The 25,733-nt window shown below is 46.0% G+C and overlaps 1 protein-coding gene across 7 annotated transcripts in view; it reads left to right on the forward strand.

Annotated features, from left to right (window-relative positions):
• The window catches only part of dpf3 (double PHD fingers 3), a 175,360-nt gene that overhangs the window by 61,061 nt on the left and 88,566 nt on the right, over positions 1–25,733 (forward strand). For all 7 annotated transcript variants that reach the window (XR_004413033.1, XR_004413034.1, XR_004413035.1 and 4 more), the window contains 2 exons: positions 42–149; positions 21,667–21,794. Coding sequence is in view for 1 of the 7 variants with exons in the window: in XM_033026623.1 (XP_032882514.1) it covers positions 42–149; positions 21,667–21,794 (236 nt within the window). In the remaining 6 variants the exon portion in view is untranslated. The remainder of the gene's footprint in view (positions 1–41; positions 150–21,666; positions 21,795–25,733) is intronic.

Consider the following 25,733-nt stretch of genomic DNA (forward strand, 5'->3'; position numbering starts at 1 on the left):
TACAAGCTGCTGCACGCTAATTCAGTGACTGTCTCTTGCAGGCTTGGCTCCTGGTCAACTGTACACTTACCCCGCCCGCTGTTGGCATAAGAAGAGGCGTCTGCACCCCCCGGAAGACCCCAGGTTGAGACTTTGTGAAATAAAACTCGGTGAGTTGTTCTTCCCCCGCCCTGAAGCCTGACACCGGTAGAATAACGGCATTGGAGGTTTCCTGTACAAACCACACTTTAACAAAACAAGCCACGAAGTGCTTCAAATCGTACATTGTATGCGTTGGAATTAGCTGCTCTGTTAACTTCGAAGGAGGAAGTGGTGAGGAGGACAGTTAACATGCATTAAATTATAGAAACATAGAAAATAGGTGCAGGAGTAGGCCATTCGGCCCTTCGAGCCAGCACCGCCATTCAATATGATCATGGCTGATCATCCAAAATCAGTACCCAGTTCCTGCTTTCTCCCCATATCCCTTGATTCTGTTCGTCCTAAGAAGTATATCTAACTCTCTCTTGACTATATCCAGTGAATTGGCTTCCACTACCTTCTGTGGCAGAGATTTCCACAGATTCACAACTATCTGGGTGAAAAAGATTTTCCTCATCTCAGTCCTAAATGGCCTACCCCTTATTCTGAAACTGTGACTCTCGGTTCTGGACCAGGTGTGGTTCCAACATCAGGTATCGGTGTGGTTCCAACATTTTCATCGGATATCAGATTATAAGAAGCTGTGGTAGGGGCCTCCTACTGCCCTCCCCTTCAGCCAGGCCCTATCAGAAGGTGGGGCAACGAGTGCCATTTGGTATGGGCCTCATGCCTGCCTGCTTCAAAGGGATCTTGATTTGGGGGCCTCTAAAATTGAAATTAGCCTGGGCCTCAGTTCATCTATGAGAGGGCCTGCTTTCAGCCTGCTCTACCTTTCAACCAAGATGCCAGTCTTCTACCTCCATGCCATTTTCTCGCTCCCCCCGTTTGATCAAGCAGTCCCTTCTTTGAATAAACTCTGACTGACTGAGCCTTCATGACCTTCTGGGGTAGAGAATTCCATGGATTCATCACCCCTAGAGGGATGAAGAAAATTCTCCCCCTCTCACTCTTTAGTTTAGTTTAGTTTGGTGATACAGCGCAGAAACAGGCCCTTCGGCCCACCGTCTCCGCACCGACCAACGATCCCCACACATTAACATTATCTTACAAACACACTAGGGATAAATTTACACTTACTGTATACCCAGCCAATTAACCTGCAAACCTGTATGTCTTTGGAGTGTGGGAGGAAACCGAAGATCTCGGAGAAAAACCTATGCGGTCAGGGGGAGAACGTACAAACTCCGTACAGACAAGCACCCGTCGTCGGGATCGAACCCGGGTCTCTGGCGCTGCAAGCGCTGTAAGGCAGCAACTCTACTGCTGCGCCACCGTGCCGCCCCAGGCGCACAGCTGTAAGACCTCCCACTCACTCTTTGACAGGTTTAGCACACTTGCACCGTTTTTCCAGTGTTTCTGCAGGATGTAATGGGTGTGTAAATTAACTTGTATAATCTGGATATAACTTGTCTGGAATATTTCCATAATACTTGGAGGCAGAGTGGATGACCTATTGCCCCAAACTATCACCCAAACTGGCCCTTCAGCCCATCATGTTATGCTGGCCACCCACAGAGCAGTCCCATTATCCCTCTCTTATTTCCCTGCAGCCCTACGGTATGGTACTTTGCTCCTTAACTTGTCACATGCACCGAGGTACAGTGAAACTCATTTTGTGCACAGTTCAGTCCAAGTATCACTATAAATAAGCACTTCGATACATCTTAAATAGGCATCCCTGCAGCTTATACGTCCTCATACTTGCCCAGTTCACAGCCGTCTGGAAATGAAGAGGTTAGATTTGTTTCAACATGGAAGGCTTTTGATAGAACACATAGAGAGATAAAGGGTTGCCTCTAGATTAGGGTGGGGAGTGAGAGTTACTGACCAGCTGTGGAGAACAGAGGTAGCAGGGTGCTGGTGATCGTGGACCCTCTGACCTTACAAGCCAATACACCAGCACTTTTCAACTTGGTTAAATGCCATCCCGGGCAAAGCTTGCAGGATGTCGGGACTTTATTGGAATAGCTATCTAAAATAGATGAGAAGGGAACCATTGTGCAATCAACGGACCCTGAATAAGTCGGCAAAAATGGTTATGAGCACTTCTTTTTGTATAATTAAAACTAATTGCACCTCTCTGCTACCTTCAGGTAGAAGGTACAGGAGTCTGAAGACTGCAATGACCAGGTTCAGGAATAGCTACTTCCCCACAGCCATCAGGCTATTAAACTTGGCTCGTGCAAAACTCTGAACATTAATAGCCCATTATCTGTTATTTGCACTTTATCAGTTTATTTATTCATGCGTGTACATATTTATTTCATGGTATATGGACACACTGATTTGTTTTGTAGTCAATGCCTACTATTTTCTGTGTGCTGAAGCAAAGCAAGAATTTCATTGTCCTATCAGAGACACATGATAATAAACTCACTTGAACTTGAACTTAATTGAGAACATAGAACTGTAAAGGACAGGGACATGCCCTTTGGCCCACAATGCCCATTTTGAGCATGATGCCAAGTTAAAATAATCACCTCTGCTTGTGTGCGATCCATTACATTCCCTGTATATCCATGTGCCCAAAAGCCTTTCAATGCCACTATTGTGTTTGCTTCCACCACCAATCTTGGCAGGGCATTCACCCAGGCACCCACCGTTCTCTGTACGGGAAAAAAACGTACTCTGATAAAAAAAGATTCTGATTCTCTCTGCCTCTCATAATTGTTTATACTTCTAACAGGTCTCCTCTCAAACTATATCACTCCAAAGAAAATATTCCAAGTTTGTCCAACCTCCTTATAGCTAATATCCGCTAATCCAAGCAGCATTAAGCCTCTTCAGCTCCCTCTCCAAAGCCTCCACATCTATCCACTGATGGGGGTGAACAGAACTTTGTTAAAAGCTTTGTTGAAGCTGCAAGGTGACTTCCTGACTCAATGTATTAACCAATGAAGGCAAGCATACCATATGTCTTCTTCACCACTTTATCTGCTCGAGACCCTTCTTCAGACTGAGAGTCAGGGGAGAGGGAGACACGGAGATAAGGAAGTGTAAGGTGTGAAAATGAGACAAAGGGGATGGAGATCAATGAAAATGTAGACTAGATCATTGTAAGCTAGGGGAAGGTGACAACAAAGCAAACAGATAAAATGTAATCAGGGACAGTTAGACTGGTCGGAGAACTGGGAAGGGGGAAGGGATGGAGAGAGAGGGAAAGCAAGAGTTCCTTGAAGTTAGAGAAGTCAATATTCACACCGCTGGGGTGTAAGCTGCCCAAGCGAAATATGAGGAGCTGTTCCTCTAATTTGTGCTGGGCCTCACTCTGACAGTGGAGGAGGCCCTGGACAGAAAGGTCAGTGTAGGAATAGGAGGGGGAGTTCAAGTGTTTAAAAACCTGGAGATCAGGTAGGTTTAGGCGGACTGAGTGGAGGTGTTCGGCGAAACGATCGCCGATCTTGCGCTTGGTCTCACCAATCCATGGGTGTTCACACCTGGAACAGCAGATACAGTGGATGAGGTTGGAGGAGGTGCAAGTGAACCTCTGCCTCACCTGAAAAATATTGCTAAGATATTTGGAGTCTGGAATTCTTCGTGTGGTAATTTGGGTGGTAATTGCCCATGGTTAAAAATATACCCCCTATTTCTGTTGGACCATTTTCTAACGATTTTGATTTTTTAACACTTTTTATAGTATATACAGTAACACAATCTGCACCCTCCTCTGGTTGTGTCATCAAGTCAATGCATTCTATTGGGCTTTAGTTCAGTTTAGTTTATTGTCACGTGTACCGAGGTACAATGAAAAGCTTTCGTTGCATGCTATCCAGACAGCGGAAAGACGATACATGATTACAATCGAGCCATTTACAGTGTACAGATACTTGATCAGGAACACTTGCTCATGCCATCAAAACAGATCAGATATACCATACATAGATACAATCAGTCCAAACCCAAGGGCATTAGAAACATAGAAACATAGAAAATAGGTGCAGGAGTAGGCCATTCGGCCCTTCGAGCCTGCACTAGATAGAGCAAAGAGGAATTTACAAAATGCAGAATATAGCTGCTAGCATTGCAACACATTGATTCCTTAGACAAAGTCCAATGTCCTCAGTGGAATAGAAGTGTTTTATTTAGAACAATGGGGTCTCAGATGAGATAGAATTTACAAATGGTCTTTGCCATTCTGCCCCTCTAATCTGTACTGGCTCTTCTGTAAGAGCAACCCAGCCTGCCCCATTCCTTCCATGGAGAACTCAGATATTTATCCAGCTTCTTTCTGAATATTAGAATTAAATTAGTCCCTGCAATTCGCCCAGCAGTGCATCACAGACCCTAACCTAATTTTTGAATTTGATCTTTGATTTTTTTAATTCTCTGCCCCCACCCCCCACCCACCCGCAATGCCTTCATTCTGTGTCCTTAGTTCTTAACTCCCTGCCAATTGGAACAATTTTTTTCTCTCTAATTTAGTTTAGAGATACAGCGTGGACACAGGCCCTTCGGCCCACTGAGTCCGCACCGACCAGCGATCCCCCCGCACACTAACACTATCCTACACACACGGGACAATTTTTGAAAAACATATATACCAAGCCAATTAATCTACAAACCTGTACGTCTTTGGAGTGTGGGAGGAAACTGAAGATCTCTGAGAAAACCCACGCTGGTCACGGGGAGAACGTACAAACTCCATACAGACAGCACCTGTAGTCGGGATCAAACCCTGGTCTCTGGCGCTGTAAGGCAGTAGCTCTACTGCTGTGCCACCTTGCCGCCCTCCTCTGTCTACACCTAATATGGTTTTAAAATAATCTATCAATCCCCTTCTAACCCCAAAGCGCCCCGACCTAGCTTCTCCAGATTCTCTATATAACTAAAATCCCTCAACCTTGGAATCATTTTGGTTAGTCTCCTCTTTGCCTCTGAAAAGCTTTCATATATTATACAAATTGTAGTTCCTGGAACTGGACACAATACTCCAGTTGGGTTTTGAAGGTTTAAGCACCACCAGGTATATTAAATCTTTCCCCTCTTGCCTTAGACCTGTGCCTTCTGGTTCTTGATTCCCCTACTCTGGGTAAAAGATTCTGCATTCACCATCATGATTTTATACACCACTGTAAGATCATGCTTCAGCCTCCTGCACTCAAAGGCATAAAGAACAAGCCTGTCCAGCCTCTCGCTACAACTCAGGTCCTGGCAACATCCTTGTCAACACCCTTTTCTGCACTCTTTCCAGCTTAACAGCATCCATCCTATAACAGGGTGACCAAAAACTGAACACAATACAACAAATAAGGCCTCAACAACATCTTGTACAACTGTAACATAACATCCTCAACGTCTTTACTCCATACCCTGACTGATGAAGGCCAATGTACTGAAAGCCTTCTTGACCACCTAATCTATCTGTTAATGCTCCTTTCAAAGACTTATGTACCTGCACTCCTAGATCCCTCTGTTGCATAGCCCTCCCCAGGGCCCTACCATTCACTGTGAAGGCCCTGTCCTGGTTTATCTTCCCAAAACGCACCAACCTGCACTTATCTACATGAATCATTATTTAGCCCACTTGCCCAGCTGATCAGGAGCCTGCTGCAATTTTTGATAGCCATCTTCGCTATCTACGATACCACCCGCTTTAGTGGCATCAACAAACTTATTAATCATTCTTTTATATTCTCAATCCAAATCGTTGATATCAACCACAAACAGCAATGGTCCCAACACCGAACCCTGAGGCACACTACTAGTCACTAGTCACACCTCCAGAATGAAAAACAACCTTCCACCATCTTCCATGAAGCCAATTTTCTATCCAGTCAGCTGGCTCTCTCTGGATCCCATGCGATCTAACTTTCCTGAGGAAACTGCCATGCAAAACATTATTGAACGTCTTGCTGAAGTCCATGTGGACAACATCTACAGCTTTGCCTACATCAATCTTTTTGGTTACTCTTCAAAAACAACTCAGTCGGACTAGTAAGGCACAATCTCCCACATACAAAACCACGCTGACTATCCCTAATCAGCCCCAGACTATCAAAATGCCAAATAGAGACACAAAAAGCTGGAGTGACTCAGCGGGTCAGACAGCGTCTCTGGAGAAAAGGAATAGGCGATAATTTGTGTTGAGACCCTTCTTCAGACTGCCAAATGCCTTTATGTCTTATCTCTCAGAATCCTTTCCATTAACTTGCCTACCACAGATTTTGGGCTCACTGGTCTATAGCGCCGAGGATTTTCCTTGCAGACCTTCTTAAATAGGGCATGACACGAGCTGCCCTTGTCTTCCGACACCTCCCCCTTGTCTAATGATAGTTCATAAATCTTAGCCATGGCGCTTGCCATTTCTTCATTAGCTTCCCACAGTGTCCTCGGATATATATGATCAGGCCCAGCTGCAAAGCTATTTAACGTTTCCACTCCATCCCTGATTTAAAGCTGGTCTCACAGCGAATGTGCTTTCTGGATGGGAAACTCGATTGAAATATACATTAGCTGATGAAAGGCATTAACCTCTCAGCACGGTGGCACAGTGGTATAGTTGCTGCCTTGCAGGCTCAGAAACCCGGATTCAATCCTGATTACGGGTGCTGTCTGTACAGATCCCCCAGTGACCCGCGTGGGTTTTCTCCGGGATCTTCGGTTTCCTCCCACGCTCCAAAGATGTGCAGGTTTGTAGGTTAATTGATTTGGTATCATTGTAACTTGTCCCTAGTGTGTGTTGGATAGCACCAAGGTGCGGGGATCGTTGTTCGGTGCGGACACGGTGGGCTGAAGGACCTGTTTCCGCGCTGTATCTCTAAACTAAACTAAACCTGACTCTCCAAAGATGCTTGGTGGCCAGCCGTGCATTTTCTGCATTTTGTTTCCGTGTTAATGTTGGAAACATGAACATACAAAGAATTGGGAGCAGGCAGTGTCTGCTGTACCATCAGACAAGCTCATGAGTGATCTGACTGTGACTTCCACTCTGCAGTCGGTCCTCCACAGCCACGATAACCTTCCACTGCTCCTGCTGGATAGCCACCCCTGCCTCAAGAATTATCAATGACTCTCTTCTCCAATGCAGTCAGACTTCCAAAGCTCTCCCATGTGAAAGCCTTGGATCGAGTGGATGTGGAGAGGATGTTTCTACTAGTGGGAGAGGACAGGACTAGAGGTCATAGCCTCAGAATTAAAGGACGTTCCTTTAGGAAGGAGGTGAAGAGGAATTTCTTTAGTCAGAAGGTGATGAATCTGTGGAATTCTTTGCCACAGAAGGCTGTGGAGGCCAAGTCAGTGGATATTTTTAAGGCAGAGAGAGATAGATTCTTGATTAGTACGGGTGTCAGGGGTTATGGGAAGAAGGCAGGAGAATGGAGTTAGGAGGGAGATATAGGATTGATGGAGGAGTAGAGTTGATGGGTCGAATAGCCTAATTCTGCTCCTATCACATTTGACCTTATCATCATTCCTGACTTGGGGCGGAGAGAAAAAAATTCACCACCTCTTTGTCTCAAATTGGTGACCATTTATTTTGTTCACAGTGACCCAGAGTTCTCACACATCCACCTGTCAAGTACCTGAGGGTGCTGCATGTTTCAAATTGGTATTATGGTCCAAAGTCACTCTTCCTCTCCCCATCCCATCTTACACTGTCTTCTTTAATTCATGCTCGTACCTTTCCAAGCAACTAATTTAAATTGCTGGAGCAATCACTGAGAAGCATAATTGTAAAGCGAGCCTGAGAACAATAATTTGGTGCGGACACAAAGAATAGCAGACGCTGGTTTAGAAAATAAGGTTCAGTTTAGTTTACTGTCACTCTTACCGAGGGACAGTGAAAGGTTTTTGTTGCGTGCTATCCAGTCAGCAGAAAGACAATACATAATTACAATCGAGCCATTCACAGTGTGCAGATGGTAGCTGAGCGCTTACCACAACCAGAGAGCAGTGCTGAACTACTATCTACCTCTTTGGTGACCCTCAGACTATCCTTGATTGGATTTTGCTGGCTTTACCTTGCACTAAACGTTATTCCCTTATCATGTACACTGTGAATGGCTCGATTGTACTAATCATGTATTGTCTTTACGCTGACTGGTTAGCACGCAACTAAAGCTTTTCACTATACCTCGGTACACGTGACAATAAACTAACCTGAACTGAACTGATAAGGGAATAACGTTTAGTGCAAGGTAAAGCCAGCAAAGTCTAATCAAGGATAGTCCGAGGGTCACCAATGAGGTAGATAGTAGTTCAGCACTGCTTCAGCGCAAAGTGCTGGAGCAACTTAGAAATGTGATGAGTAACTTGGTGTAGTAATGCTACTGTGTGGAACCATTGTCTGCTGTCACATTGGCATCTCTGGGTCCCCTTCTGTTTTGGGTGAGAGGGCTACTGCAGACAGACAGACGCTGCTGCTCCAGACTCAGCCGTAACCACTTTACAGTGGCTAATTATGCCCCTTTTAAATACAGGTTTATTACGAGGATCTTCTGCGGAATAAATTGCCTCTGGCAAGGAATTGACATTATTAAAAACTAATTGCTAAAGTTGTCTTATTCCATAGACCCTGCTGGAAGGAAAGACAGGCTTATTTTTGGCCTAAACCAGAATTTGATGCAGAAATGTATTTGCTGTGGTTATTCCATTTATACAGTGTAATTGTTCCCTGTTTTGTCAACAGTGACTTTCAGATAAAGAAGGGTAAAGGATAAAGAAAGGATAAAGTATAAAGAAAGATATTCAGATAAATGAAGAAGGGTCTCGACAAGAAACGTCACCTATTCCTTCGCTCCATAGATGCTGCCTCACCCGCTGAGTTTCTCCAGCATTTTTGTCTACCTTCAGATAAAGCAAAGTCTTTGGTCAGACTTTGACCGTGTGCTCTGGCCTTCCAGCCACCAGCGGCCGAGGCTCTTGTGCTCAGCAAAGATAGTGGGTTGTTTAGGAAGGAACTGCAGATGGTGGCTTGAACTGAAGATAGACATAATAAGCTGGAGTAAGTCAGCGGGACAGGCAGCATCTTTGGAGAAAAGGAATTGGTGACATTTCGGATCGATGCTCTTCTTTTCAGGTCTGAAGGGTCTCGACCCGAAAGTCACCTATTCATTCTCCCCAGTGATGCTGCCTGACCCGCTGAGTTACTCCAGCTTTTTGTGTCCACTTTTGTTTAAACCAGCATCTGTGGTTCCTTCCTACACATTCTCTCAGTAATTTCCGTGTTCTAGTCGTCATTGTTTTAGCTCGTTATTTTTGCAGAAGTTGAGCAGAATGTTTGAATGTCTTGAACTTACATCAGGTCAGGAACAGCTTTGGGCTGCAATCCCATTAATTAGTTGCAGCAAGTGAATCTCAGGTCGATGCAGTAGCGTGAACATCAAAAATCAAGTCTATGGAGATGTTTTGGGTGGCCCAGTGACAAAACAGCAGAACTGCAGCCTTACTGCACCAGAGACCCGGGTTCGATCCCGTCCTCAGGTGCTCACTGTGTGGCGTTTGCACTTTCTCGCAGTGACCACATTGGATTTCCTCTGGATGTTTCGGTTTCCTCCAACATCGCAAAGATGTGCGGGTTTGTGGGTTAATTTGACCCTGTAAATTGCCCCCAGTACGTAGGAGGTAGATGAGGAAGTGATCTAACTTAGAACCAGTGCGAACGGGTGATCGATGGTGAGCATGGACTCGGTGGGCCGAAGGGCCTGTATTCATGCTGTGTCTCTAAACTAAAGTAAGTTAATTCTGCGTTGTTGCAGGAGTAGCAGGTTTTAGCAGCAAGCCCGTTGATTCACCTAATTGTATCCACATTGCCTAATTGAGCAGCGGATAAAAGCAAGGCAAGGTTCAGTTCAGTTCAGTCTATTGTCACGTGTACTGAGGTACAGTGAAAAGCTTTTGTTGCGTGCTAACCAGCTAGTGGAAAGACAATGTATGATTACAATCCAGCCATTCGCAGTGTACAGATACATGATAAGGGAATAACGTTGAGTGCAAGGTAAAGCCAGAAAAGTCCGATCAAGGATAGTCCGAGGGTCACCAATGAGGTGGATAGTAGTGGAGCGGCCATGTTGAGAGAGAGACTGTGTTGACGTCAAGTTAGAGTCTTTGGCTCTAGATTTTTTGGCGAGGAGGCTGGAGGAAGGAGGCTATCACAGGTGGATAGGAGGATAAGGTACAGTCTCCCTGTGTGTGAGTCTTGTTATTTTTTTATTTCGCTCCCTTTCATGGTCCAGTTGCAGTGGTGCTGTCAGGTAAGTTGGTACGATGCTGCTCTTGCAGGAAGTGGGGAGACAAGGAAACTGCTGGTGTCTCTGATGACAACACAAGTGGAGATTGTGTCCAAGTGCCCTAAAGACTGCATTAGGGAAATGGAGTTGCAGCTGGATGAACCCAGGGTCATTTGGGGTGTAACGGTAGATTTTTATATCGTTCAAGAGAATACTCCCTCTAGCCACTAAATGGACAGCATGGTTAAGGGGAATGTCTCTGTATGCATGCGAGACCTTCAGAGCTTATTCCCAGATAAATCTTCAAAACACAGTCTTTTGATTGATAAATTCTTTATTGTTGATGAAAAACAATAAGGTACATCCAACCTTCTTCCGACTCGTACACTATAATCTTCATCGAACTCCAGCTTATCGCTTTAAAGGTTAGAAAACTCCTCGTGTCTCCGTTACACTTCGCATGGTCAAAGGGTAAACCTTCCCCATGCTGGTCCCAAACTAAACTAAAAACTAAGCTTCTGCGCAAGAAACTTAGCTCCAAACACGCACTAAAATACGTCATAAATCCCACCCGCAATATAATGGGCAGTCTAAAATTTAAAGATGCATGCCATAATTAATGATACACAAAACAAGCCAAATGGCCACTAAACGGGGGAATAAGAGTTTCTTGGCTAAGGCGCATCGCAAAGTTGTCACACACCCAAGGTCCAGGAAGAGAGAAGGTGGGTGGCCACGAGGAAGGGAAATAGACAGGGAGCGCAGGAGACCCCTGTGCCCTTAAAAATGGGTGTCATGTTTTTAGTGCTGTCGGGGGAGGGGGGTGGTGACACTTGCAAGCTAAGCAGCAGTTCCAGGCAGGGCTGTGACACAGAGCCTGGCACTGCGGCTCGTCAGGGAAGGGTACCGTTAGGTGGAGACATGGTGTAGGTGACTATAGTTCGGGGTGCAGACAGGAGATTCTGCGGCAGCAGTCAAGACTCCAGGATGATGTGCTGCCTGCCTGGCGCCAGGGCCCAGGAGTGCCAGGGCCCAGCATGACATCCACAAGAGGCCGACTAGGAAAAGGGGAGATGCAGCGAGACCTGGGTGTCATGGTACACCAGTCATTGAAAGTGGGCATGCAGGTGCAGCAGGCAGTGAAGAAAGCGAATGGTATGTTAGCTTTCATAGCAAAAGGATTTGAGTATAGGAGCAGGGAGGTTCTACTGCAGTTGTACAGGGTCTTGGTGAGACCACACCTGGAGTATTGCGTACAGTTTTGGTCTCCAAATCTGAGGAAGGACATTATTGCCATAGAGGGAGTGCAGAGAAGGTTCACCAGACTGATTCCTGGGATGTCAGGACTGTCTTATGAAGAAAGACTGGATAGACTTGGTTTATACTCTCTAGAATTTAGGAGATTGAGAGGGGATCTTATAGAAACTTACAAAATTCTTAAGGGGTTGGACAGGCTAGATGCAGGAAGATTGCTCCCGATGTTGGGGAAGTCCAGGACAAGGGGTCACAGCTTAAGGATAAGGGGGAAATCCTTTAAAACCGAGATGAGAAGAACTTTTTTCACACAGAGAGTGGTGAATCTCTGGAACTCCCTGCCACAGAGGGTAGTCGAGGCCAGTTCATTGGCTATATTTAAGAGGGAGTTAGATGTGGCCCTTGTGGCTAAGGGGATCAGAGGGTATGGAGAGAAGGCAGGTACGGGATACTGAGTTGGATGATCAGCCATGATCATATTGAATGGCGGTGCAGGCTCGAAGGGCCGAATGGCCTACTCCTGCACCTAATTTCTATGTTTCTATGTTTCTATGAGAGGGAGCAGCCGCAAGTTGTTGTGCACTTTGGCACAAATGATGGAGTAGGGAAAGAGGGAAAGTAGAGGGACTTCGGTAAAAGACTAAAAAGCAGGACTCCAGTGATCTGTGGATTACTCCCAGTGCCCCGTGCTAGTGAGTTTGGGAACAGGAAGATAAGAGGGGGGGGGAGGAATGTTTGGCTGAGGAGTTGGTGCAGGGGGCAGGGATTCAGATTTCTGGACCATTGGGATCCCTTCTGGGGCAGAGGCGAATTGTACAAGAGGGATGGGTTGCACCTTAACTGGAGGGTAACCAACATCCTGGCAGGCAGGTTCACTAGTGCTACACGGGTTGGGTTTAAACTAGACTGGCAAGGGGGTGGGATCCTGTGCATGACCAAGGAAGCTGAGAGGCTGGAAGGCAGTATGTGTGGTAATGAAAGACAGTGGACAGAATAGGCAGGTTAAAGGCAGGGAGCATGGATGGGCTGTTGGTTTGAATTGTATTTATTTTAATGCGAGAGGCTGATGAACTCAGGGTGTGCTTAGGTACGTGTGTCTGGGGCATTGCAGCTAATACAGAAACCTGGTTAAGAGCGGGACAGCTTAATGTTTCTGGGTACGGGTGCTTCAGCAGCGATAGAGGTGGGGATAAAAGAGGAGGGGGTGTTGGTCTATTGATTAAGGAGGATGTCACGGCAGTGGTCAAGGTGACATTACCGATGGTTCGATGATTATTATGTCGGAAGGAGTGCAAATGCTGGTTTACACCGGTTAGACACAATATGCTGGAGTAACTCAGCAGCGCAGGCAGCGTCTCTGGAGTGAAGGAATGTGTGACGTTTTGGGTCGTGATCCTTCTTCAGACTGAGAGTGAGGGGAGAGGGTAACTAGAGATATGGAAGGGTACAAAGAGCAGACGATGATCAAGGATATGCACAATGATTCATTGTTGGCTGAGGGGAAGCTGACAACGAGGCTGACAAAGACATGTGGGTTTGTGGGTTAATTGGCTGCTGTAAATTGCCCCTAGTGTGTAACGAGTGGATGTGGAAGTATGGTTGTCCTGGGATCAGTGGGCCAAAGGGCCTTTTTTCACATCTATACTATTACTAAAATTCTCATCTTGACCACTTCCGGTCTGCGTTGTTTTTAAATTTGCGCAAAAACGGTACCATATATTGCTAGGATTTTTCGCCTCCTTACTCACCGTTCTCCTCTGATCCAAGCGCGCCATGATTTGTTCCGATCGGTGGAAGATTACAAAAGTTATGAAGGTTTAAAAAATCGTGAGATCAGCAGATTGTTCTCGCCTGTCAGTCACCATGAAGGTAACGCCCCTTCCGGCACCGACTGGAGAATAAAGTCCCGGAGGCGGGGCTGTATCCGTGAGCACGTCCAGAAGCCGCCCAGAATAAAGCTGAAGCAGCGGCTTGTGGGCTGTGCTCGCGGGCGGGGGCGGGCTGTGTTCATGGGTGGGGGCTGTGAGCGAGACGGGAGCAGGGGACGGGAGCAGCTGAGTGAGTCCGGAGCCGGGTCCTGGAGACAGGAGTGCGATCGGAGCCTGGGACGGGCACCGGTGAGCCCACACACCCCTCCAACACCCCCCCCCTCCCCAACACCCCCCTCCCCTACAACCCCCTCCCTCACACCCACCCCTCCCCCACACCCCCTCCCCCACGCTCATCATATGTTAACCTACGCATTCCTGGGACCATTCTTGTAAACCTCCTCTGGACCCTCTCCAGCACCAGCACATCCTTCCTCAGATATGGGGCCCAGAATTGCTCACAAATGCGGCCTGACCAGCGGCTTATAGAGCCTCAACATTACTTCCCTCTGCAGCATCAATGCGTTTCTGATGGAATGCATGGTCATTATTAACTGGATAAAGTATCTGTCCATTTTGTCACGATGGAATTGCAGCAAAGCAAACTCTGACTTTATTTTTGCCCTTGCTCAACCCAGGCCAACCACAAACACTGTGCTTTTTAACTGTGCAGATTTTAATTGTTGATGACATTGTGGTGCTATTATTAAATGGGGTCTAGACCTAAAGAAAAACAGTTGCAAGCAGGCAGGCAGGCAGGGCTGTGGGTTAGAGCAGGAAATCAGGACTCGTTAGACAACTCTTTCACAGAGCCAGCATAGGCATGATGGGATGAATTACTTTTTCTGCTGCATAATTCTATTATACTAGCATGGTAAATGCTCGCATTTATTTAAAGAGGAATAGAATACAAAAACAGTAATGTAATGCTGGTCAGACCGCATTTGGAATATTGTGAGCAATTTTGGGCACCATATCTGAGGAAGGATGTGCCGGCTCTGGAGAGGGTCCAGAGGAGGTTTACAAGAATGATCCCAGGAATTAGTGGATTAACCTATGATGAGCATTTGTCGGCACTGGGCCTGTACCCACTGGAGTTTAGAAGTAACAGGGAGGACCTCATTAAAACATACAGAATAGTGAAAGGATTGGATAGAGTGGAGAGGATGTTTCCACTAGTGGGAAAAGTCTAGGACTAAAGGTCATAGCTTCAAAATTAAAGGACGTTCCTTTAGAAAGGCAATGAGGAGGAATTTCGTTAGTCAGAGGGTAGTGAATCTGTGGAATTTATTGCCACAGGAGGCTGTGGAGGCAGTCAATGGATATTTTAAGGCAGAGATAGATATATTCTTGATTAGTTCATGTGTCAGGGGTTATGGGGAGAAGGCAGGAGAATGGGGTTAGGAAGGAGAGATAGATCAGCCATGATTGAATGGTGGAGTAGACTTGATGGGCCGAATGGCCTAATTCTACTCCTATCACATGACATTATCTTTTTCTTTGTGGGCCAAGTGTACTCAAGACCAAGCGACTGGAATTGGCAGAGCTGGCCGCTGAAGACTGTTTGTGGTTGTACCTTGCTGTGAAAGGACTTGGTGTGTGTGTGTATGCTATCACTGCTCACTCATATCCACCGAGACCAAACGCAGACTGAGCGATCGTCTTGCGGAACACCTTCGCTCAGCCCGCGTGAACCAACCTGATCTCACATTTGCTGGACACTTTCATTCTCCTTCCCATTCCTACACAGACCTTTCTGTCCTCGGTCTCCTCCATTGTCAGAGTGAGACTAAACGCAAATTGGAGGAACTCATCTCATATTTCGCTTGGGCAGCTTACACCCCAGTGGTATGAATATTGATTTCTCTCACTTCAGGTAGCCCCGGCATTCCCTCTCTCTCCATCCCTCCCCCACCCATCCGTCGCACCAGCTTCTCATTTTCACCCAACAGCTTACAATGTTTAGGAAGGAACTGCAGATGCTGGAAAATCGAAGGTAGACAAAAATGCTGGAGAAACTCAGCGGGTGCAGCAGCATCTATGGAGCGAAGGAAATAGGCACCATTTCGGGCTGAAACCCTTCTTCAAACAGCTTACAATGCCCTGTTTCCATTATCATTGTTAATTTTTTACATATCTTTCATTCATTGTTCTTTATCACTCCACATCACCGTCTATATCTCTCGTTTCCCTTATCCCTAACCAGTCCGAAGAAGGGTGTCGACCCGAAACGTAACCCATTCCTTCTCTCCAGAGATGCTGCCTGTCCCGCTGAGTTACTCCAGCTTTTTGTGTCAATCTCCCATTTTGAAGGTCAGTCTCTAACCGCTGCCTGGAGAATTTGTATTCCAACTCGATGCCCGCGGACAACCCTCCCTTTTTGCATTTCCGATGGAATTCGCGGCCATTATTAACTGAATGAAGTTTCTGTACTAATGATCTAGGGATGGACAGTTTCCGCTGTCTCCGGCTTCTGTCAGTGTGTCGTGTAATTAGCTGCTTGTGTTGTGTTGATCTACCTTTTGTTGTGCACGGCCCATTTGAGTCACACTCTGAGAAAATCCATGCTGCGATCAGAAGACAGATTGGTCTCCTACAGCTGGGTTATTCTAACACTGAAACCCCAGGGAGAAAGAGATTTGTCAGGGGCGGCACAGAGGACGGCGGGGGCCGGGAGAGAGAGAGCCTGAAGGTGGACGTTGCATCTTCAATTAAATTCACTCTCCTCTGACATCAGGGCTTTGTCAATTCCCCCGCAATTATTTTAACGTCGCAATTGCTGAGCAAACTCTCCTTTGGAAGCTGTGTTTATGTACTCCTTAAAAATGCATGCAATACAGCGCCAAACAGCATGAGGAAGTTGGAGCAGGGAAGTCAAGGATTTATTTTCACGGTATAAATTAGTAAATCATTGCCCCAAAGGATGAAAAATGTTGCATTTACATTTTTAACCCTTTCCTGCAGCGTGGAAACATAGAAAATAGGTACAGGAGAAGGCCATTCGGCCCTATGAGCCAGCCCTGCCATTCATTGTGATCATGGCTGATCATCCCCAATATAGAAACATAGAAAATAGGTGCAGAATAGGTGCAGCATTACTCCGCTTAAAGGCTTGAAAAGAATAAGCACAGTGCCTGTGTTTGGATTCGTACTGTTATCTATAACAGCACGCTTTGAATAAAATATGCAAAGTAATCTGCATGGAGTCGCAAGGAACTGCAGAATGCTTGAATCTTGTGTACAACACAAAGTGCTGGAGTAACTCAGCTAGTCAGGCAGCATCTTTAGTGGGTCATAAGATCATAAGTGATAGGAGAAGAATTAGGCCATTCGGCCCATTAAGTCTACTCCGCCATTCAATCATGGCTGATCCATCTTCCCCTCTTAACCCCATTCTCCTGCCATCTCGCCAGCACCCCTGACACCCGTGCTAATCAAGAATCTATCTACCCCTGTCTTAAAAATATCCATTGACTTGGCCTCCACAGCCTTCTGTGGCAATGAATTCCACAGATTCGCCACCCTCTGAGGGGTGGAATGTGTATGTGTTTTTTGTTGTTAAGTCGGCAGAATTTCTGATCTTCCCATCTGCAGAGCGTGGGCTTCAACCTTTTGGCCTGCTTGTTCCTAGTTTCCTTTGCAAGCTGAGGGATAAGGTGACCCACCCTCTCTATCCCTTAATCTATCTCAGCGCAACAGGATGCTCGACTTTCGGGTAAAACCACTGGAACTGCACGTTTGTCAATCCCTTACAACATCAATCTTATAAAATCCATGCTCTCCGGCAGCTCTTTGTTGCTTTCAAACTGTTTTTCTCATCAAGTGTTTGTCTGAGGTCTGAGAAAGGCGGGCGGGGGAGGGGAGTGGGTGGGGGGGTGGGGGGGGGGGGGGGTTAGAGATGCCAACAAAAGAGCTAAAATAGTGTTCTGTAAGGATCAGAAATGGGTTCACTTTTCACAAACGATCTGGCTCAGGTAACACAAGCACAACCTGCAGATTTGTGGATGACTCTAAATTGGGGAACGTACTTAATATGGAGCAGGCAAGCTGTCTTCCTCATCGGAGACCCTCGGACTATCCGTTGATCTGGCTTTACCTTGCACTGAACATTATTCCCTTATCCTGTATCTATACACTGTAAATGGCCAGATTATAATCATGTATTGTCTTTTCGCTGACTGGATAGCATGCACAAAAGATTTTCACTGTACCTCGGTACACGTGACAATAGACTAAACTGAAGAAGGTATATTTATATTGGTTTATCTGCCAATCACAAATAAAATGTAAAGTGCATTTTCATAGAAAAAAAATAGAAAAAACATGTGGCAGGAATTGCACAGATTCACGTGGAATAATGTGCATGTTTTTTTTTAAGTCATCAGAATTTCTGATTTTTCCATCTCCGGAGTGTTGGCTTCAACTTCTTTGCTCGCTTGCTCTTAGTTTCTAGGGGAATAAGACCCGTGGAACCTGAGGTGTAAGGTGACCCTTATTTCATAGGAAAAAACGAAATGTAAGGTGCATTTTCAAAAATATATATAAAAGCCGTATATAGCTTGCAAAGTAGATGCAAAGTGGGGTCCTAAGGGGGCGAGCTCACTGGAGGTTAGTCTGCGCGCAGGCATGTTGGTAATGTTGGCATTGCATGTTTGCAGTAGTCAAATTGTGTCATTAATCAATGTGCCACTGATTTTACACAGACCTTGCTGAATGCTTCAGTGACACAGCTAATAGCAAGCATTAAAAAAATCTAGATCCAGTATTTAACAGAAAGAACATTTCTCTTGCCTCCCTGTTCAGTTCAGTTTAGTTTATTGTCACGTGTACCGAGGTACAGTGAAAAGCTTTTCTTGAGTGCTATCCAGTCAGCGGAAAGACAATACTTAATTTCAATAGATTATATAATGATACAAAACAGTTACATGATGAGGAAATTACGTATTGTGCAAGTCTGATCAAGGATAGTCCGAGGGTCATCAACGAGGTGGATAGTAGTTCAGCACTGTTCTCTGGTTGTGGTTATGTGCACCACCTCATATTTCTCTGTATTAAAGTCCATGAAACTGTATTAAACTTGTGAAACTATGCCTTGTGATTATGGCCACTGGTCTCTGGGAAAGCACTCAGCCTCCATTCTTCAGCATGTTAAAGGGGGTGAATAAACATGATATCACAATGCCTGTTTCCCAGCTCGTTCCAGTGTAGCTCCATGATGGTATGAACTGGGCAGAGAACTGAGTTTAGGAGGCACAGTGATGCAGTAGTAGAGTAGGTGGCTCACAGCACCAGAGGCCTGCGTTCAATCTTGGTCTCTATTGCTCTCTGTGTCGAGTTTGCATTTTCTGCCTATGACTGCATGTATTTCCTCCTGGATCTATGGTTTCGTCCCACATCCCAAAGTAACATGGGTTTGTAGGTTAATTGGCCGCTGTTTGATCGCCCACCATGTGGTAGGGAGCGGATGCGAACATGGAATATCTAGTGATATTAGTGTAAGCGGGTGATCGATGGTCATCGTAGACTCGTGAGCCAAAGGGCCTCTTTACATGTTGTATCTTTAGTAATTAATAATAAGAATAGAGGAAACTGACAAAGCAGGAAGTTAAATTGCTGAAAGTAGCTGAATGTTAAAGTAACTCAGTTAAAAATAATAATGCACTGGGATTCATTCCTGCCAGGATAGAATCAAAAAGGCGAGAAGTGTGTTGATTTTGAACAGAATACTGGTTACACTATGAATGTGTAAAAAGATAAAGGTTATTTAATTCCCACAAGCCTGCTCTGCTTCTGAATAATCTAAAGGCTGAACCCAGACTAATTCCATCTATCATACCAACCCCATTGTCCCACACCCTGGAGTTTCTCTGCATGATGAAAGTCTATTGGTCATAGATTTTAAATCGAACAAATGATCCTAACATTGCTTCTTGGCATTTTAAAGGGCCTGTCCCACCTGGGCGTCATTTGCGTGTCACGCAGATGGCGCGCGAATATTTTGTGAATCCCAAATGCCTGGGGCGCCGTGCGCGACTGCGCATCACTGCTTACGTCACCACGCGTCATGCGCGCATCACGAAATGCCGTGACTCGTAAACGATGTCGTGTAAATGACGCCCAAGTGGGACAAGCCCTTAAGTCTCTAATTACTCCCAATCATGGTATGTCAAACTCTCTCCTAACGTTCCTCTTGAAATGGTTGTCTTCAACTTTAACTCCAAGTTCACTTAGTCCTGGGTTCCACAACCTGTGGAAGTGCCTTTGTTGCCTCCCAAGCTCCTGAAGAAGGGTCTCAGACCCGAAACACCACCCATTCCTTCTCTCCAGAGATGCTGCCTGTCCCGCTGATTTACTCCAGCATTTTGTGTCTGCTCCATGAGTGGTTCTCCTTCTGCAACAGGAAAGCTGCGAGGTGATCTGTTGGATCTCTTTCAGGTAATGAAAGGGCTGCAGTCAGTTTGTTTCCAATTGCAAAGGAGCTTGAAGCTAGAGTTACTAAATTCTAGCAGGTATCTGGGCAGCAAGCTCATTGCCCAGTGAATGGTCGGAGTGTGGAACTTATTTCAGCAAGTAGTTGTCGAGGCAGAGATACAACACGGAAACAGGCCCTTCGGCCCACCGTGTCCGCACCGACCAGCGATCCCCGCACATTAATACAAACCTACACACACTAGGGACAATTTACACTCATACCAAGTATATGAAACCGCCAATCAACCTACAAACCTGTACGTCTTTGGAGTGTGGGAGGAAACCGAAGATCTCGGAGAAAACCCACGCGGTTACGGGGAGAACGTACAAACTACGTACAGACAGCACCCGTAGTCGGGATCGAACTCTTCCACTGCAAGCGCTGTAAGGCAGCAACTCTACCGCTGCGCCACCGTGCCACCCATGAGTTCTCCCATGCCGCGTTGTCACCTTCCCCTAGCTAACAATGATCTATTCTACATTCCCCCTTGATCTCTCGTTTTCACACCTTACCCTTCCTTATCTCTATGTCTCCCTCTCTCCCTGACTTTCAGTCTGAAGAAGGGTGATGACCCAAAACGTCACACATTCCCTCTCTCCAGCGTTGCTGCCTGTCCCGCTGAGTTCCTCCAGCATGTTGCGTCTATCTCGGGAATTACGAGATCTCATGAAATCAGCTCCCTAACATCAGCCAATTTGCAATTAACTTTGTCTCAGTTTAATTAAGGGCATTTATTTTTGTTGCATTGCTGTTTTCCCTTGGCATATTATTTAGTCTCTTTTGCAGTCGCTTTTTTTTGCGTGAGATTGTGAGCAGTCTATTGCAGCAAGTTGATCAGTGGTTTCACACTGCTTGATGTTGCTCCAACTAGCACCAATCTGATGGGCCAAATATCTTCTATCTCTTCCGTCATCAGTCACGTTACAGAATGAGCGCAAGGCAGCTTTTGTGCTGTTTCTCAGCCACAGGTTAGGGATGCTTCTCACGGTCCTCTGGAGCTTCCTCTGCTACCTTTACCCTCTCTGAGAATCATGAGTCTCACCTCATGGATGCACGAACCATTACGCCAAAAAAACCCTCACTATTCACTAGTTGAAAGTTGCCTCTTGGGCATTTTGCCTCCTGACCGTCAAATCTTTTGTTAATAATACCCTCTTTAAATAAAAACTGTATGTCATAAGGTCATAAGTGATAGGAGCAGAATTAGACCATTCATCCCATCAAGTCTACTCTGCCATTCAATTATGGCTGATCTATCTCTCCAACCCCATTCTCCTGCCTTCTCCCCACAACCCTTGACACCCGTACTAATCAAGAATCTATCTATCTCTGCCGTAAAAATAACTATTGACGTGGCCTCCACAGCCTTCTGTGGCAAAGAATTCTACAGATTCACCACCCTCTGACTAAATAAATCCCATCTCATCTTCCTAAAGGAACGTCCTTTAATTCTGAGGCTATGACCTCTGGTCCTAGACTCTCCCACTAGTGGAAACATCCTCTCCACATCCACTCTATCCAGGCCTTTCACTATTTAAGTTTCAATGAGGTCCCTCCCCGCATCCTTCTAAACTCCAGCGTATACAGGCCCAGTGCCGCCAAACGATCTTCATAGGTTATAAGCCTTGACGTTCATGTTCTTGCAAGTTGCCACACTCCTCTAAAGTTCTTGGACATGTATCTGTCTCCCCATTCCATGTCTATTTACTTTGGAACTCCATAATTTTGAATCCTTGGTTGGAATATGTTCATTTTCTTTCTGCAGAAGGAGAGATCACTTTGAAACGGGACGGCGTGTCGGCTGAAGGGACCACTTTGGAAGCCCTACTGCGCGGGGAAGCGCTGGAGAAAAGAAATGATCCTAAAGAAGATGAAACACTTAATGAAATTCAGGTCAGTCCTTTTACCTCTTTGGAGAATTGCCACCTGTGTAATTTCCCACTCTTTAAACCGTGATGCTGTTAATAATCATAGTGTTTACTTTAGGTTAAGGATATAGCAGGGAAACAGGCCACTGAGTCAACACCGACCATCGACCACATGTACACACTAGTTCTATGTTATCCCACTTTTGCGTACACTCCCTACACATTAGGGGCAATTTTGCAGATAGACCTGCAAACCCACACATCTTTGGGATGCGGTTGGAAACTGGAGCACCCGGAGAAAACCCACATGATCACAGAAGGACACGCAAACTCCATATGGACAGCACCCGAGGTCAGGATTGAGTCCAGGCCTGTGGTGCTGGGCCAACAATTCTACCAGCTGAGCCTCTGTTGTTCTACATATTTGGGATGGTCCTTCCTTGCTTTTTTTTGTCCCATCAGACCTGACGCAGGAAGAATTCCCTGTGCCCAACAATGGACTCTTTCTCGTAAACCAATTCCTGTGGGGATAAATTAAATGGCATTTTCTGAATCTGTGGCATTTCTCCAAGTAAGCGCAGGAGGAGGCACTTCTCCACTGACCGCCACATGCAAGCTACATGGGGCGGTCGCGGTGGCGCAGTGGTAGAGTTGCTGCCTAACAGCACTTGCAGCGCCGGAGGCCCCGGTTCAATCCCGACTACGGGTGCTGTCAGCACAGAGTTTGTACCTTCTCCCCGTGACCTGCGTGGGTTTTCCTCGAGATCTACGGTTTCCTTCCACACTCCCAAGATGTACAGGTTTGTAGGCTAATTGGCTTGGTATAAAAGTAAATTGCCCATAGTGTGTGTAGGATAGTGTTAATGTGCGGGGATCGCTGGTCGGTGTGGAATCGGTGGGCTGAAGGGCCTGTTTCCGCGCTGTATCTCTAAACTAAAACTAAGCCCCTAGCTCCCTGAAAGTGGCAACGCAAGTAAATAGGTTGATCAAGAAGGTGTACAGCAAGGTTGCCTTCATTGGTGCTGAATGTATGCATCAGGAAATGACATTGCAGCTTTATTAAGGTCACATTTGGATAATTGAGTTGCTGCATTACAGGAAGGGTTCTGAGGTTGAAGTTGTGACATTGTTACTTTCTTTATTATTACCTCAAAGCGCAATGAATGGGTTCATAGCTGCCAAGCAGATCAATAACCCAGTTTACTCATCCAGTATGTTCACTACTTCTCTGACTAGTTTTACCGTCCTTCTGATTAATTTTACTGATTGTCTGCCTCCTTGACACCTTCCGCTCGGCTAACAGTGAAACATTCTATTTTGTTTAAGAAGGAACTGCAGATGCTGGAAAATCAAAGGTAGACAAAAATGCTGGAGAAACTCAGCGGGTGAGGCAGCATCTATGGAGCGAAGGAAATAGGCAACGTTTCGGGCCGAAACGTTGCCTGTTTCCTTCGCTCCATAGATGCTGCCTCACCCGCTGAGTTACTCCAACATTTTTGTCTACCTAGTGAAACATTATACATTTTCTCATCATCGTCTGCTTTGACTTGTTGTTTTCACACCTTACCCCTCCATATCTCTAGTCTCCCTCTCCCCTGATTCTCAGTCTGAAGAAGGGTCTCAACCCGAAACATCACCCATTCCTTTCCCTCCAGAGATGCTGCCTGTCCCGCTGAGTTACTCCAGCATGCTGTGTCTATGTTCAGTCATCTCGCTGCTCCTTATAACTACAGCAGCAATAACTCATAGCAGTAAATATCCAGTGACGTGCGTCAGGTAACTAGAAAGTTTCAACAATTACACCTCTTTTTCCACTGTGGTCATGGCTGTGAGGGTGGTTTCTAACTTAACGACATTTCAAAAGCAAAGTAACGGAAAAAAAATCCTTGCCATTTGTATTCTCAAAAAGAAAGTGAATTGACCCAGACAAGAGAGCAGGTGAGGAGCTGTGGATTATGCCCCTATCCTACTTAGGAAACCTGAACGGAAACCTCTGGAGACTTTGCGCCCCACCCAAGGTTTCCGTGCGGTTCCCGGAGGTTGCAGGTGGTTGCCGGAGGTTGCTGGTAGTGGAAACAGGTAGGGAGACTGACAAAAACCTCCGGGAACCGCACAGAAACCTTGGGTGGGGTGCAAAGTTTCCAGAGGTTTCCATTCAGGTTTCCTAAGTGGGAGAGGGGTATTACTCCCCCTCTCTCCCATTCCCACACTGACCTTTTTGTCCTGGGCCTCCTCCATTGTCAGAGTGAGGCCCAGCGCAAATTGGAGGAACAGCACCTCATATTTCACTTGGGCAGCACACAACTCACCAGTATGAATATTGATCTCACTAAATTCAAGTGACCCTTGAATGAGTAGGTTAACATATGATGAGCATTTGTCAGCACTGGACCTGTGGTTTTTAGAAGAATGAAGGGGGGGGGGGGGGGGGGGGGGGGGGGGGGGGGGGGGGGGGGACTTAATTGAAATGTACTGGATAGTGAAAGGCTTGTATGGAGTGGATGTGGAGAGGATGTTGCCACAGTCTGTGGAGGCCAAGTCAATGGATATTTTTAAGGCAGAGATAGATAGATTCTTGATTAGTATGGATGTCAGGGGTTATGGGGAGAAGGCAGGAGAATGGGGTTAGGAGGGAGATATAGATTATCCATGATTGAATGGCTGTGTAGACTTGATGGGCTGAATGGCTTAATTCTGCTCCTATCACTTATGACCTTGTGACCTTACACCCACTCTGTCTCCATCCCTCGCCCACCCTAGTCGTTATACTAGTTTTACGGTAGTTCTGGTGAGTTTCATTGTCTGTATTAAGGGCCTGTCCCATTTACGTGATTTTTTTAGGCGACTGCCAGCGACAAGGCTGTCGCCTGTATGGTAGTGAGTCGTCCCCTCAGTCGCCCAAAGAGTCGTAGCGTCTTTCTGGTTGCAGCTGGATTTTGAAATGTTCAAAACTTTTCGGCGACAGTCGGCTTGTCATAGCTTGTCTTCTCCTGACGCAGGTGCTGTTGTAGGTTGTCGTAGGTTGTCGCCAGGATGGCGTAGGCTGTCGCTGATGCTGACATCGGTGAATTCCATTGTCGTATTCACCGGCAGTCGCCTAAAAAATCGCCTAAGTGGGACAGGCCCATTAGCCCAGTCGCCGGTTTTTCGGCGACCTGCTACGACTATGTCAGTCGCCTGAAAAAATCGCCTGGCAGGACAGGCCCATAACTTGTTTTTGTCTAGTCCACAACCAACAATGGATCACTTTCTTTATCATTGTTACTTGATTGCATATCTTTCATTAATTTCTTCTATATCTCTCCATATCACCGTCTATATCACTTGTTTATCGTTCCCCTGACTCTCAGTCTGAAGAAGGGTCTCGGCCCGAAACGTCACCCATTCTCCACAGATGCCGCCTGACCTGCTGAGTTACTCCAGTTTTTTGTGTCTATCTTAATATTAACTGTGATATGCCCTTTTAATTTAGCAAGCCCAGATTTGATATTGACAATCTTGTGTCCAGTGAGCTGGTGTTCTTAAAATTAAAAAGTATAATTGCCGCAATTGTGAATCTACCAACTAAAGTAAGAATGTTTCATTGATTGCTCCAGTGGGGGATGCGACATCAGTGTACTGTCATTATTGGCCTCTGACCTGTGTCCTTTCATGTAAGTTTTAACCCTTCATTCACCTTCCTGAGAAAGCGATCCTGAAAATGAAACAGACCACGACAAAACAAACTCAACAATAATGCATAGGAAGGAACTGCTGATCCTGGTTACCACCGAAGATAGACACAAAATGCTGGAGTAACTCATCAGGACAGGCAGCATCTCTGGAAAGAAGGAATGGGTGATGTTCCGGGTCGAGACCCTTTATCAGTGAGAGTCTGACTCTCAGTCTGAAGATGGGTCTGGACCCAAAGCGTCCCCCATTCCTTCTCTCCAGAGATGCTGCCTGTCCTGATGAGTTACTCCAG

Source organism: Amblyraja radiata, chromosome 9 (assembly GCF_010909765.2).
Source record: "Amblyraja radiata isolate CabotCenter1 chromosome 9, sAmbRad1.1.pri, whole genome shotgun sequence".
In the NCBI taxonomy this organism is placed as follows: Eukaryota; Metazoa; Chordata; class Chondrichthyes; order Rajiformes; family Rajidae; genus Amblyraja; species Amblyraja radiata.